The 17,269-nt window shown below is 38.5% G+C and overlaps 1 protein-coding gene across 2 annotated transcripts in view; it reads right to left on the bottom strand.

Moving 5' to 3' along the window:
* The window catches only part of pde8b (phosphodiesterase 8B), a 54,855-nt gene extending 41,962 nt beyond the window's left edge, over window positions 1-12,893 (bottom strand). The window contains exon 1 of one of the 2 annotated variants that reach the window (XM_079898607.1): window positions 12,100-12,893. In XM_079898607.1, the coding sequence (XP_079754733.1) occupies window positions 12,100-12,381 (282 nt within the window). In that variant the 5' untranslated portion in view covers window positions 12,382-12,893. The remainder of the gene's footprint in view (window positions 1-12,099) is intronic. The other variant, XM_079898606.1, reaches the window with a different exon arrangement.
* Window positions 12,894-17,269: the final 4,376 nt, after the last annotated feature.

Consider the following 17,269-nt stretch of genomic DNA (forward strand, 5'->3'; position numbering starts at 1 on the left):
ACATTTGTGTGTAGCCAACACAACAAGCACATCTCTTACAAAAAGTTACCATAATTCTTACATAATTCTTGATGCTTTTGAAGATTATTCGTTATGAAATATTTGTTATGAAAAATAATACACTTCACTGTTAAAAGCTGTTCCAGTTAAACAAATTAAATGTGAAATTCTGAAGTATTTACTAGTTAAAGGGGCTATATATAAGAATTTTCAGCTTGTAACGAAACCTTATTCGACTTCGAGCCCGAGAGCCTCTCTTCCATCCCATGACACATGAAACGACCATACAACATCCGGGAAAATGCAGAAAAGGCCATTCTGTAGTTCCAATGCATTATGCACAGAAACAGGATTAATTCAAACTAGTCAGATATAGTCTATAGTCTCAAATATACTTTACAATCAAACTATAACAGTGTCATTTAAAATGATTTCATCTGTCGACATGATGCCGGTGAATCGCAGAGCTGGAGCAAACATATCCACATCACTATGATCTCCTGCTTTCTCACCACTGTCATTATTGTGTGTTTATTTTGTTAATGAGATCAAAGTGCACAGCACATACAGGTGAAACTCAAAAAATGTGAATATCGTGCAAAAGTTAATTTATTTCAGTAATTCAACTTAAAAGGTGAAACTAATATATTATATAGACTCATTACATGCAAAGTGAGATATTTCAAGCCTTTATTTGTTATAATTTTGATGATTATGGCTTACAGCTTATAAAAACCTTTTCACAATATTCTAATTTTGAATTTGGGGTTTTCATAAGCTGTAAGGTTTCCTTATAAAGGAAAAAAACATTAACAATGTATCCCGAATCTAACCGAAAACCGTGACCACAGAGCCATGATACAAACCGAACCGAGGATTTTGTGAACCGTTCCAGCCCTACTATTAAGAATCAGTGTAAGATCATTTATAGAGTGACACCTATGCAGTACTGAGGTAAATTACAGGATATGTGAGCACCAAAAAATGCTAATTAGCACTGGCTATATTAAAACATGAAATAACTGGCAAGTCTGAAACATTTTTCAGTATCTCAGCAAGATACATGCTCTCTGAAGGACAAATTGAGGACTGTGAAATAACTATGAATCATTTTGGGCTAAAAATCACATCATGCTGGAATGTGTATCAATGTCTACTTTCAAAATTACTTTCAAAATGTTACTTCAAATTCCCCTAATCATGACCAGTGGTTACATTTTTCCCCTGAGACAATCATGCTGATTTTTTCATTGTAAATACATGAAATGTTCACAGAAACGAGACCACAACCATAGCGGTTTATGAACTAAAAATTCTGATAAGAGCTTCCCGATAAAGATATAATTCAAAGTGTCAATACTGGTGTAAACGATATGAAGTTTTCTCTCAAGAGTTCCTCTAAACTGGGCTATAAATAACCTCATAAAACAGAGTGTTATCTATTAATATACAGCTTACCAGCTGAGTGATTAATCAGTTCATCTTCCTAAAGTTGTAACTCAACATGCACAGCTAGGCAACCAGAAGAGGTCAAGATATACACAAATTCAGTTCAAGCCATATAAACTGAAAGTAAACAACTAAATCTATAAATCTTCACAAAGGTATCCAAGAATATGTCTAATCTATATGTTGTAAATCTATAAATCATACAAATTAGATCAAGTTCATGCCTTCTTAGTGACCTTTTCATGACTTTCAAGTAGACAAGATTTTTAAAAATCATTTATAATTACTGTAAAGAGCATTTTCTAATACAGTTACTATGTGTCCATTTAAAATTGGAATATCGCATAAAACATTTGCAAATAAAACAGCGTTTCCATCCGCGGTGTTCAAGAGAACAAAACTGTCACTTTCTGGAAATTTGGCGCAAAATATCTGTACTAAAAATGCATTGCTTCAATTGGGGAAGCCACTGTGGCTCTTTTTTCCTACATCATAAAGGACTTGCATCTCAAAGCGTGCAGAAGAATGGAATAAACGTTGTCATGTTATCGTGCATGCGGATTAGATGCCTAGTGTTTGGGTGGGAACGCAATCATGTGAGAACCCCCTGGGAGGGAGTTAAACCAAATAATTCTGATGACAGACATTGGCTCAGGTGTTTCAGAATGACCAAACCAACATTTGAGATGCTGTGCGATGGGATTGGTCTGTTGGCTATTCCAGTTTTCCGATCAAATCATATCTGTTGAGGTGAAGTCACGTGAATTTGTTGTTGCACATGGAGATTTATTCGGTAAATGGTGTTTCAATCGTATTTTATGCACATGACTACTTATCAGATAAAAAATGTATCTGCCTCAATTGAGGGCATACGGTTTTTATGTGCATTTTTCGAATTCATGCGCATCTTGCCCTTTCCATCCAGGATTTATTATGTGATATCCCAAAGGCCCTGTTTATGTCACAGTCTGTTCTGTTCTATTTCCGTTATCATGGACATTCAGTTTATTTTCATGTCACATGCCTTCCTTTGTTTGTATTCCCGCCATTTCTTAGTTACCATGATCACCTCATTATGAGTTAATTCTGTTCAGCTGTGTTGCTCGTTGCCTAGTTTGTGTTCCTATACAAGTTCTTCATTTTCAGTCACTCCTTGTCTGTTCACCATCTTGGTTAGTGTGTGTTGCTACCTGATTGTCTGTTTGCCAGAATTACCATTAAACCTGTAACCTTCCCGCAACCACTGTGACAGGTGAACAGACCAGCCCAAATGGATGATAGGGCTAAATTTATCATCATGGCTCAGCAGAGCCCTGATTATTTTTAATTTATTAAGAATTTTAGTTTTTTGGCCAGCAACTGCCCTCTGGAGGACGAAACCCTCAAGACCCTGTTCCGGATCGGAGCGAACTTCCACAACACCATCCACCTCCCAGACACCACCGGACTGACTTGGAGGGAAGCCGTCATGAGGTGTCTGGAGTGCATCCGGCCCCGATCCAGAACCCAGCCAGACCCAGAGCCCATCCCGCCCACCCGTTCGACAACGCCTAAGCCCCCCGCAGACTGGTAGCTTCCACCTGCCGCAATGAGTAAGCCTATACCCGAGGATGGGAAGGCGGAACATACTGTTGCCCCGGAGCCGAAGCACCATGGAGAGTCTGACCAGGGTGTGAGCTGACGTCGCCTTCCATCGCCATGGTAGTCCTTGTGGAGTTCGAGGGCATGGAAGCGAGCCCACGCATCCTCCCTCTCCTGCCACCTCTACTAACTGGACGGTCTATTTTTTGGGGATTTTTGTGCCACTCTTAATTTTCAGAACTCTGCCAAGCCTGTCACCCTGTCATCATTGTCTCCCATCAGTCCCGCTGTGTTATCTCATCCTCCTCTCAGTGGCGAGGTAACACCGTGGACCTGCTGATATGAGCCCGTGGTTCCACCTCCAGCCTCGTCGCGTTCTGTCCCGCCTCTACCCATCGACCTGGCTCCTGCACCTATGCTCCTTCCTCCCTCGACTCCAGCGTCGAGCATTCGGCCTCGCCGGACTCCCTTGGACCATCGGCTCCACCTGGGTCGGATATCGCCAAGCCTCAGCTAGGGACTTGCAGTCTGTCCTTTGCTTGCCAGCCCTCCACCCCTTTGGCTTTGGCAAGCTCCACCTTCCCTCAGGCTCTACCTCCACCCTCGGTCGCACCAGCTCATCCTCTGCTCTCTGGATCTCCACCTCCGCCTCGAGGGGTCGTCGCTGCGGCTCCGTTGTGGCCGGCCAGGTCATCAGCGCACCATCACTGCCTTGGACTTCCGTCTGCGTGGTGAGCTCCACCTCCCAAAGCTCTGTCGCCGACGATCCTCGCCCTGAATCCATCACCATCAACATTCCTACTGCCGATGACTCCGCCTTGAGCATTTGGCATGGCTGAGCTCTGGGTCATTTCCACCTGGCCACTCCTACCCAGGTCACCACAATGGATGCTACCTCCTTCTGTCCCGCTCTGGTCATCATCCTCCGTCTGTCTGCCCCTTCTAGTTTGTGTTCCTATCTAAGTTCTTCCTTTTCAGTCACTCCTTGTCTGTTCACCGTCTTGGTTAGTGTGTGTTGCTACCTGATCTGTTTGCCAGAATTACCATTAAACCTGTCATTTGGATTTCTTATCTTTGTCTGTGTTTGCCTTCCAGCAACCACCGTGACAGTTTACACCTGGTATTAAGATGCATTTTGGTCGATAGGATCACAAGTGGACGATGCTAAATACAGGTGTAAATAGGGTCTAAAACCTATTGAGCTTTTCCACTTTCAACCACTTCCAGAGCTAGTCAAAAACTCATTAGACCGGATTGCTTTCGTAGTGTAAACACTCATGTGGTCGAACAGCCACAAAAGACCGTGTACTCTCCACCTACTGACTGATTATGGGAAGCGCACTAGCCAGATTTAAACTTTGGATTTAAACTTTGTCAGAAGTGGTTGAAAGTGGACAAAAGAGACGGATTAAAACACAAGGTGTAAACGAGGATTTGTCTCCGTAATCTACTTGTGATCCGATCGACCAAATATCATCTATACCAAGTATAAACAGGGCCAAAATGAGCATAAAAATAGGTGGATGGAAACACAACTAATGACATGCATACATCTATAGATCTACATCCATTTCATACTATAGAAATTAAATGTCCATGATTTTTCTCGAGCTGGAATTTTTTATTTTTTTATTTTTTTAAACGGTTCACCATGACTAACTATGGGGCTGTTTACACCTGGTCACTTCATGCGTTTTCTCTGATCGGATAGCTATCTCGTGAACAGACCAGGTGTACAGTAAATGCCCTCCGAAACGCTTTTGAGATGGATTTAAATCTGATCTTAAATCTCGCATCTCGCATTTCTGCGAAACTGGACAAGTCTAAATACATCTGGTTGTTGAAACCACATAATGTAGATTTTACTCCTCCCTAAATGTAAAAAAATAAATGTGTGAGAGCGTGTTATAGGCTATATGACATGTTATAGCCAGATATGATGGCACTATGGTAAGACGCATCACCACAGATGAATTGCAGTCTCTCTTCAGCAAACTGCCGCAAATGAAGGGTGCTTTCACACTGGCAGTTTAGTTCGGAACGGGCACGGTTTGCATGAAACATCGCGGCAGACGCTCAAAACACAATCATCTTCATTAAAAAAAGTAGTGAGACTAAATGATCTTCCTACTGCTGATGTTGCTCTCTCTCGCTAAACACAGGCAGGCAAAAGTTAAAAACACAGTTGTCATCTTTTACACTCAACGGCTCAAAATCGTTCACACTTATTTGTAATTACGTGATCAAACCAACTGTACAAAATAAGCCAGCTCAAAGTGCACAGGTGCCACAGGTGCACTGAATGATGACATCAACAATAGATGGAAAAAATCTGAAAAGGAGAGGAGGAAGAGGATGTGTAAGAGGAGGAGGTTGAGGAGGAAGAGGATGAGGACAAGAAAGAGCAAGGTGTGGACAATGCTGTCAAGGCTGGATCAGGAACAGAGGGTTTTTCCCTTTGCCTGGCAAGAGACGACACTATGATGTGGACAAAGTCCTCAGGCTTGACCTAACACAAGGACGTGATGCTGAGGCAGAATTAATCTCTTTTGAGTGTATTGTAACATGCTTTTCATCTAGATGTTTTATTTTATTTTACTTTTTAGGCTTTTGCAGTTGGACTAATGTATTTTTACAGTATGCAAGTGCTGAATATACAGACATTCAGTACTATACAATATTTAGTACAGCACTATACGTCCAGTGCATACAGTATAAAATGTATTCACCTTACTACTGAAAGTTGCGATTACTATACTTACTATAATTACTATAATAGACTAATTGCAAAATTTGTTTACTGTGTTACAATATACTTTATTCTGTAACTACATGCTTTGGATGCAGTGTTCTCCATTTTTTGATGTAGTGTCTAATGAATGATCTGTAGTGTTTATATGATTGACTCGTGTGTATGATCTGAAAGCATTATTTGATTTTGAGCACAGATTAAATGGTTTTGAGGAAATTGTTTGATTTTGCGAGAAGAGATGTTCTCTGAATGTAGTTAGAAGATTTGGTTTTGAGAAAGTGGGTGATGGTTTTAAGAAATGTGTTTTTGCAATTCAGAAAAACTGTAATAAAGCTACTACGCCTAACTTTAATTTGTAAATATAAAGCAGTAATTTTACCTAAATGACTTTCCATTTTTCACTGTCACATTTTTTCACTTTCCTATCTTCACTTGGTGGTGCATTTGATTAATTACGGGTGAAACTGCACACAGGTTACAGGGATGGAGTCTATTCAATGGATATTAATAACAGCCAGAGAGAATGTGAGAGAGAGGAGGAGGATGAGAGAGAGAGAGAGAGAGAGAGAGAGAGAGAGAGAGAGAGAGAGAGAGAGAGAGAGAGAGAGAGAGAGAGAGAGAGAGAGAGAGAGAGAGAGAGAGAGAGAGAGAGAGAGAGAGAGAGAGAGAGAGAGAGAGAGAGAGATATATGCTGGTTGAGGGGAAACAGATGGTCATTAGTAGATAAACAGGCACAATTAGATGTCTGATGATGACACAGACAGAGTAATAAATTAGGAGTGGGAAAAATGAGAGGTTTGTGATTCTCTAGCTGTGGGTAGCAGTTATGACTTGTGTTAACACCAACATACAGCAAAACCAATATCCCAGTCGACAAGAGACAACAGGGTCACCTCAGTCTCACAAATCAATTACATCATCATAACTGTGATTGGGAGAAGTGTTATTGTTGACTAATTTTTCTGGTAATTAAAATAAAGCTGAAATAAAATGTACAAATGTTTTTAGGTGAAAAACTTAAAAAACGTAAATGGAAATTAGTTGAAATAAAGTGACTGACTGAAATAAGTTTGAGTTGACATACTAAAATTAAAATAAATTAAAGCTGAATAGAGATATTAAAAACAAAAACAAATAAAAAAAATGACAAAGGCACATGACAAAATAACTAAACTTAACTAAAATTAAAATGAAACTAAGAAAAAAACTAATTCAAAAGATTATACTATAGTAGTATATTAAAAAATACTAAAATAATACTGATTGGGAGCAAATTAACTAAAAGCTGTGACAAGTACTAAAATTACTAAGTTAGAAAAAAATATATATACATATAGATAGATACACATAGCCTACATGTAGGCTATATCATGATAATTACTTTTTACTTAAAAAAAAAAAAAAGTAGCTTGACCGTAGTTTAATGAGTAGCTTGTTACTTGGGAAAGTAAAGTTTCAGACTATCTTGCATCCTAATAAAATGAATAAACTCAATAGCTCTTGCTGTCTGTTAGCAGAGCTGCTCTTGGTGCGTCCAGCTTGTAAACCGGAATGTTTCACATTTAAACATATTTCAAACAATCTGTTCCCATCCTGTAAGATCCTACATACTCCCACGATCCTTTCAAGTGTTTACAAAAAACTCCCAGATGATAAACAACGTTACTAATGCCACCATCATGGACTACTTTGGAGTTCTGTTGCTCTGGCTGACTGAGAGAACACAGTCTATAACACAACTTCACACACACACACACACACACACACACACACACACACACACACACACACACACACACACACACACACACACACACACACACACACACACACACACACACATAAATGAAAGGAAAGCACATGAACAAACAGAGAAAAAAACGGTGTCTAATTTTAGTTTCCTGTCAGACCTGAAAAACACACTATCTGGCACCAGTTAGTAATTTTCATTACTACACTATTCATTATTACACACATGTAGCAGATGTAACATAATCATGCTATAGTCAATGCTCGGATCACATCTACAAATCAGTCACGATATCTGAATCTGAATCTGAGGTCGCAACCTATCATGAAAGGATAATGATCTTGTGCATCATGCTAACCTTGTTTACGTTTCTTAAGATTGGTTCTGACAATGAAAGCCATCACGAAGCAATCTTTGAATCTCAATGAACCAGTTTTATCTACAGACAGCCTTATTTTAATCAATGTATCATTTTAGTTTTTGGTGAACTGTACAAATATTATGTGCATTTATTTTCTGAAAAAATCGAATTATATTATGTATACTACTATTCAAAAGTTTGGGGTGGGTAAGATTTAAAAAAATGTATTTAAAAGTAGAATCTTGTTCAAAAATACAGTAAAAACTGAAGTATTTAAAACAATTTAAAATGTTTTCCATTTGAATATATTTTAAAATGTAATTATTACTGTGATGGCAAAGCTGAATCTTCAGTGTCACATGATCCTTCAGAAATCATGCTATTCTAATTTGCTAATATATTATTTGTGATAATGTTTTTTCAGGATTCAGTGCTGAATATAAATATCAGCAGAACAGCATTTATTTAAAAAAGAAATTGTTTGTAACATTATAAATGTATTTACTGTCACTTTTGATCAATGTAATGCATCCTTGCTGAATAAAAGCAAGTGTTAATATTGATATATAGTGTATAATATTGAGATTATATGCATTATATGCATGAAGAAAATAAATATAATTTTTTAAAATATTTTTACAAAATGGTGTAGTAATTGTCAATTACTATTATTATTATTATTATTATTAATTTCTTTAGGCTTCAGATTTCTAAAACATCTTTAAACCCTGGGATTAAAGGTGCTCATATGCTGAAAACCTTCTGAGGTTTAAACCTACAAACTTTGGGTTGCTAGTCCAGATCTTAAGCCACAAATCAAGACCACCCCATGCAACTGATCGGATAATAATGCAAAAAGTTTGATCTTTCTCGAACGGAGAGGACAGAACATCTTCAAATAGACTGGAGAATAACATCACTGCATCACTACCATGGAGGTAAATAAAAACCAGCCAACGAAGGGAGAGATTAATATCTTCGAGTTTATTTAAATATGGCCTAATGTGCATGTTATCAAAAGCAAAGTAATCTGCGAACTACATGATGCAAACTCATGGGACAGAAGCTGTAGGACGGCACTAATCATCAAGGAGTGATTTCATTCTGTTATCTAAATGTTCCTGACCTCCTGAGGGAAGACGCGGTCAATCAGATTGTACTTTGCGTTAGGCTATATTGTGAAAGTGATTTGTCCCTATGTAAAGTTGAGACTGCTGATGCCCCGCTACATGTCTCAGGGCACCTCTTCCCGCAATGCCTCGCTCTAACCATGTGTGTGTGTATCTGGTTTGAGATTCATCAGCCTTTTTGCATGTGATAGTTCACACCCTGCAGAGCTCACAGCCAGAGGGGTAAACAAACTCGGTGGCCTGAACACACACAAATGCATATAACGAAACACAGAATCGCTCTTTCTTTAACACAGGGCCTCTATCTTTTGCAAAGACGTTGAGATGCACGGGCACAGAGAAGCAAGCAGGATCGCTCTCTCACACGCACATTCAATTCAAAATGGAAATTGGCTCTGTTGCTGTGAACACAATGAGAATGTGTGTGAGTGATAGAGAGCCATAGAGAGTTACACACACTTCAATGGCATCATTGAGTTCCTCGCCAGTCTTGGAGGGCGCAAGCATAGCAGAGTGTACCAAAATTGCTACGTCTCCTTTCATACTGACAGATGACCAACATACAGCTGGCCACACACAAAGAGTCCTCTAAAAGCCATTATATAAATCTATACACAGATCTATAAACTGTCCTTATAGGACTTTAAAATTACATTAGTAATTGATTTGTGTTGCGTAACACAAATACCATTGATTTGGATGGTTTTAAAATCTCATTGATTTGGCAGGTTTTACTTGGCTGAATTAGTCCAAATAAACCCCTGACCATGATTTTATCATTCTCTGACAGAAAAAATGTAATTATTCTTGGACAAAACTAACAAAAAAGTGTGTTTATGACAGGTCTAAGAGAGTGTGCTCACCTGCAGTGAGAGACTTTTTCTAATCTGAATTCTGCACGCGATCTGACTGTAAACACTTTAACTCAGATAAGGCCGATATTCATTCTAAACATGGCAGGATTTACGGCGTTCCGGTCAACAGCCTTCCAACATCATCTCCAGAATGTAAGCAAACTGTAAAGGAAAGATATCCCAGAAAGTGGATTACATTTTTCAACAATAAATCTCAATGCTACATTCAAGCACTCTGAAATGGATGGTAAAAAGTGTAGCCTTGCAAAAAACACTAGAGTCACCATGGTTGGGTAAGGTACTTCAAAGGTGATGTTCAAAAAACATGGAATAAAACTGAAACAGTCACTGAAGTGAATTATAGTTTATTACAAATATTTTCTATGGAAGTTTCCACACAGCAGAGTTTTGCGATTTAACCTTTAACAAGCAAAGCTCATATGTACATCACTCATTCAATAAAAGATTAAGACATTATGGAATACGGATACAGTGGCTTTTTAAGTGTACTTTAAGTTTTTGGGATCAATGCATGCACTTATACAGTATCCCCCGTTTTCACAGACAAGACTCAGGCCTAGTCCCAGACTTAAGTGCATGTTTGAGCTGTCTTAACTGAAATCAACTTGCTCTGACATATAGTTTAAAATATGTTTTTGCCATTTCAGTGCAAGATGCACACCAGTCTAAGGCACATTTATAAAAGTTACTAAGGTCTAATCCTGGCTTAATCTAAGCCCTGTCTGTGAAACCAGTCCCATAGTTTCTCAACTGGTTTTGCATCATGACCCAGATTTTACTTTATTCAAGTGGCGACCCAAATCAGTAGCAAAATTGTTTATCATGTAAAATGTCAACAAAAATGTCCTTAAAATCAAATGTGAAACAATATGCCAAATTATTAGTATTAGCATGCACGGGTCCTGTTCGGTAAGTCCGATCTGACTAGTTTAATACAAAGGCCGCACCCACATTCAAATAAATCTACTAAGGTACAGAAAAACTGATATAAGCGAGGGAGTTTCACAGTGTGGAAATTTAATGTGTCATAAGGCCATTTAATACATTTGAAAAGTGTATAAAAGTGCATAAATAAAATAATATAACCAATGAACATTATTTAAAATGTAAAAAATACAGTGCAGTATTTTCGTACCAAAAATCTGTTTGATTTGCCTTTGCAATCAGTTTTGCCTTTGGTGTAAAAAAAAAACTAAAAACTAAATGTGTTTTCTCTGCTCTGTAAAAATGTGAAAATCTACCATGAGTTAATAATTCACTATCACTATCATACAAAATTATGTTGTTTTCTTCTATGATGACCATTACCATATGCCTTTTACAATAGAGCATGATGCTAGCAACGCCAAGGCCATAGGTTTCATTCCCAGGGAATGCATGGACTGATAAAATGTATACCTTGAATGCAATGTATGTTGCTTTGAATAAAAGCATCTGCCAAATGCATAAATGTAAATGTGACTATATCAAAACAAACCTGAAGCCTTCTGGTTGTGACCCACCAGTTTAACATACCTGCTATAAGGACCATCATGGTGGCGCATATGTTCACACACATCAGCTCCCACCAGGGTCTGAAAATAACCAGGGCTCAGGGTACAAATGCTCCACATACTTTCCTCCTTTTTTTCTGTTATCTAACATTTTATATATTTCATAATTTTCAAAACCTACACAGTGATGGGTTTAGTGCCTCCATAGAGATATTATCATCCATCTATAGATCAAAATCTGCTCTGACAGCTGGTGAGAGATCAGCCAGTCACGTAAACAGCAGCAGAAGATTGCAAGATCTTGAACAACAGTCAAATTGTTCATCGTAATACACTGATTCAATTGACATAATTGACAAGATGCGTTCTATATGGTTACCTCATAAAGGTAAATAATGCCCATTAAAATCACTTTCACAGGGCAAATATTGGCCATTACTGGGTCCCACCTGTTTGAATTTGAGAATGAACAAAACTCATTCACTTAGAATTTTTTTTAACCATTTTTACAGTTTAGGAAGTGTGATGCATAATAAACAGTAAACATATGGCAGCAATAAGCATCCAGCTGATGATTCACAACAACACGCGTAATACATGCAGGAATGACACTAAAACATTGAATGAATGACAAGATGGTGGAAATAATGCGAGACTTAGATCTAAAAACTGATTCCCACCTTATCGCCATTCATTCATTCTTCATACCTTGACGCTGGTGCAGCTGGTTTGAGTCTCGGCCTCTGTGCGCATGTGTCCGCCGCTGTTCTCTTTCCGCTCCCGCTGAGAGCTGGTCCGAGTGTGCCTGGTCTGGTACGCGATCACGGAGGGGATGGTATCCGCCGCGTCGGTCTTGATGAAGAGGCCGTGCAGGGTGGTCGCCGTGCCCTGCGAGATGGTGGTGGTCTGGTGCGGAGAGTTAGACTCGTCCGAGTCGCGGCAGTAGATCACCCCGCTCTGCGAGACGTGGATGCTGGGAGCGCAGCCCATCGTTCCCCGCGCCTCGTTGCGTAAAACCCGGAGGAACGAATGTGAAGACCGCCGCTGTCACGCCGCCGCTGCCGCTCCCGGGCCGCTGTCACGCCGCCGTCCCCCCGGTACATTGGCCGGTGTTCGCGCTGCTCAGTTCCGCCTGCCTGCCTGCCTCCCGCGCGCGTCAAGGAAAAACGTAGAGGAGATCCATCTCACCGCGTTATTTATCAGTGATCATATCAGATCAGATCAATGACACATCGGCTGTCCAACCGTGAGACCGATGCGCTTGTGCCATGTCACATATTTGGACAAATTACACCCTCATTTCACCTCGGCGTAAGATACTACAGGTTCAGGCTGCTCGATAAGATGTATTTTCTCGCGGCATTGACGATCTGTATTTCATCACGACGTCGGAGCTCTTAATAACAGGCGCAAAGCATTAGACTCTGAGAATATGTCTCAAACTTACACTCATGGTCCTTTAAGACACACGAGCGTCATTAGTGACAGACACGCACATCAATGACTCCCTCTTCCCATGAACACACACACACACACACACACACACACACACACACACACACACACACACACACACACACACACACACACTGTATTTATTCATTCTGGAATAATGCTGGATTCATCTTCTGCTGTTTGCAGAGTTTAAAGATGAACTTGAGCAGAGAGAGACACTGATATTCATGACTAATCCCATTTAATGCATAAACAAGACTAGTGATTGACTCAACAACTGCGATATCTGGACAGCAGGGTGGCCCATAAATGCAGATACAATTTAATGACAGCAATTGAAGTTTACAACTTATATGTGTTGAAAATAAAGGGTCCAAAAATGGGTTTTCACAGCAATGTCATAGAAGAGTTTGTGCCATTGAAGAGTCTTTCAGTGAACAGACCTTAAAATATCCTTTTTTTTTTTTTGGTAAAGAATATTTTAATAATCTAAAGAACCCTTTGTGCATTTGAAAGGTTCCATGGTTCCATTCTTCATAGAACCATCAATGCCAATAAATAACCTTTATTTTTAAGAGTGTACTTCACACAATATTTATTTATAATTCCCTCAAAAAGAAAAAGAAAATATGTGTTATACATCCACACTGCTGGAGGAACTACAACTCGAGTGGGCACGCTTATCAGCCGATGATCTCAAAAAGGCCACATTTTAGGTCTATCACTAAACAAGGCCAAACATTTGACCTTAGCCTTGATGCATCAAAAATGCTTTGAACATTTTGAATGTTCATAAACAATGACTTCAAAAGCTCTTCAAGCATTAGGCTGGTAGAGAATGGCCAAGGGTTCAAATTCAGTGCATGAACCGATAAAATATGAACGCAATAAGTCACTTAAAGCGACTGCCAAATGCATAAAATGTACAGTGCAAGACTGTAGGATCAGTGATAGCACATCTGGGTTTCCAAATGTTTGCATATTACAGGTCCAAGCTGTAAAATGTTCCAAACATCTGTAAATGACTGATAATCCCAGACATGACTACACTGACCTTTTATTATGCTGGAGTTTATTTAACAGATTCTTGCATGGATGGGAAAAATGTTTTTGGCACAACTTTTGCAAGTCACTCTGCACATGTGCCACAGGCTGCATGTGTATGCAAAATGTTCAATTTTGACATTGCATATTCTGGAAATGCCAAAAATGTCTCTATTTTGATGCTCTATTCTGATAAACTAAATACACAGCCTTCCACAGATAAAAATCTACCCACACTCATGTCTCTCGAAACGTCACTTTTTCCCCATGAAACACAAACTGAGTTATTATAAAAATGTCCGTTCAAAGATGCCAATCAGTGTTGCAATGTCTTTATTAAAACCACTATATTTGCATTCTAAAATTAAAATTGTACCCATCTGTGCTAATTCATGCCATGTCTTCAAATAAATAAATAAATAAATAAATAATATTATTAACTATATATATAGTATGATTAAAAGTGTGACATTGCATTGCAAAAAAGTAGGCTATGTTATTATTATGTATGTTATTATGTGTTCTGGACAAAATACCATGTACTGTTCAATACAGTAAAGCGGACACCATGTAAATGCCATGTTATATAAATATCATCCAGTACCACAGTACAATAAATCAAAAAATACAAAGGCAGTAATAAAACATGCAGTTGTTAAACATTTATATCACCAGTGGGAAATCTTCAGGTTGTGAACTCAGGCTGTTAGGCTCACAGTCGACACCGGTTAGAGCAATTAAAAGAGTTTTTTTTTTTTCCCCAGGTTGCAATGCAACATTTTAATTTTAATTTTTACACCTCTCCAGTGTTAGAAATTTGCAGCAGCTCATAGCAGATTCATTATGCATGAACTGTCAATGTGATTTGTTAAGTATGCTTTAATCACCCATTCTTAATGGAATTGCACAGTACAATTACAAAATTAAAAATGTGGATTATATTAACTGTGAAAATTATCCTTCAGGATACCTTATAAGAGTTTAGGGTTGTAGCTGAGAACATTTGGCACTCAGCTGGAAGCTTCGACTGAGGTATTTGTTGTAATCTTTGCTTTAAACAAAACACCTAATCTCTCCATCAGCCAGTGGAGTTCAACAGATTACAACATCTCATCTTCATCACAGAAATGAAACTTTCCACTGTCCCACAGCACGTTACATTGACTGTTCGCTTGACCTTCTGCTCTATAATACACACACCACCCATGACCGCCCTCTGCTGGAGAACTTCAATACTGTCCAGGTGAAATGAAGGCAATTGTTATCTACCAACACAATGTGACAGAAAGAACGGGAATGCGCAGTGTTACAGTGTAACATACGCGTACACCAATAAAAGCTTAAATGACTAATAATGACAGCAATGACTCAAAGAAAACCATAAGTGAAAAAACAATAACATCTACTTTAAAAAACAAATGGTGGGCAAAAAGATTAGTGCTCATCGTTAAGCCATTATTACTTTGCACGTAGCCTATACACTTAAAGGAAGAGTGGGGTAAAATGTGATACCGCCGAATCTAGGAAACTGCACAATGATATTTAGACAGAGCCGATCAAAGCCATTTTTTTTCTATTTCTAATACATTAAATACATTTATTTATTTTATTTTAATTTACATTACATTAATCATGTCAAAACAAATGTACTCGTCAATATATATTTATTTATGCTGGTTATTCACCACCGTATAACAGTTTTATTTTAATAACCACAACCAGATATTCAGATGCACATTTCTCAAGTATTCCCCAATGACTCAACTTACCCCAAGTCGAGTTCACTTCACTCTTTTTTGTGGCAAAGTCATATTTTTAGGGCCCCTTTTCTTCTCGTTTCAATTCAAGTCATATTTTATTGCCTTTATTTCAGTAGATAACAGCTATGCTCAAATACATCTGGGCATATTAGCGTTATTTCTTTGTCATTTCTTTTCGCCTAAAGGACAACTTAAATAGTGCCACAACTTACCCCACTCTCCCATACTGTGAGAACTGAAAGCTGTCATGAAGAGCATTGACTAACGGATTAAGCAGAACAGGTCAAGTCAACCAGCGTTATTCAGCCATTTACACTTCTTATTAACTGATTCATTTCACTTACAGTAGAGAAAGAACAGAACACAAGAGTAACTTAGTGTTATTCTTTCAAAACTGTCACATTGGTTAGCCAAACACCTAGTTGTGAAACGACCTTCGACGGCCAGAAAAAAGGCCACGCCGTGTTTTGTAAGAACCCTTTAAACGTGGGATCCTCCGGTTGTGAAGCGATCAAAGTGAATCTCACCTCTCTCCGTGGTCCGTTGGACAGCAGCTGTGTGCTCGCGCTCATCTCTGTCCGTCCCCGGTCCCGACTGCCCTCAGCGGCTCGCTTACATGAAATCCCGCCTATTTAAAAGTAAAACCTCGCGGAAAGCACATTTTGACAGCATTCTCTCCACCACATCGCATCTATAGGCATGGCTGTCTGGGAACTTTTTGAGGTTTTAGGTAGGCGACGTTTCTCTGAACTTATTCACCCACACGAACAAATCGGACAACTGAGCGCGCGGTCCTAGCGCCGCCGGTTCAGCGCGCGCGCATTACTTCGAGACAAGGGGAATCTCGCGCTCACAATTTGATTAATAATTATTTTTTTAAATTGATGACAACTACCAATTATTATCCGAGTTGTTGATTAAAACTAAAACATAAAAACTATATAGACATATTAAAAAAAAAGTCAAACAACAAAAATATTACCATATTATAATGCATATTCATAATTATTTAATTCTAACGCTAATAAAAATAATTAATATTATAAACAATTTCAGGTGATCTGATGAGATTCACCACTGAGAAGAATTACAAATAATACCAACAGTAAAACATTAAGGAACTTTGTTATTGAGAATTTGGGAAAATAGTCTCCTAATGCAGCAAACTTAAAGGTCCTAAAATTAAATATATATATATATATATATATATATATATATATATATATATATATATATATATATATATATATATATATATATATATATATATATATATAAAAATATTTTCTTTCGATTTTAAGCAGAGATCTGACCCAGACATGAGGTTTATACAATAAAGACAAATAAGCTGGCCACAACAGCTTTATGTGTAGTCAGTGTTACCAAAGTAACACTGCTTCACAATCACAACACATGGGTTTTTGTTTCCTATAACATAATTATTTGTTGCCCAGACTAGACAAGCAGCAGTAAGAAAACTAAAAGACTATAATGGAGTTGCACAACTACAGTAGTTCCTTTCTGATCGGACAGGTTTAACTGCAGCCGAAATGCTGCAACATGATCCACAAAACATGTGCCTTTGCAGATATTGTATGGCTACAAGTGTGGAACCTTTT

This window comes from Squalius cephalus, assembly GCF_949319135.1.
Source record: "Squalius cephalus genome assembly, chromosome: 17".
NCBI classification, from domain to species: Eukaryota; Metazoa; Chordata; class Actinopteri; order Cypriniformes; family Leuciscidae; genus Squalius; species Squalius cephalus.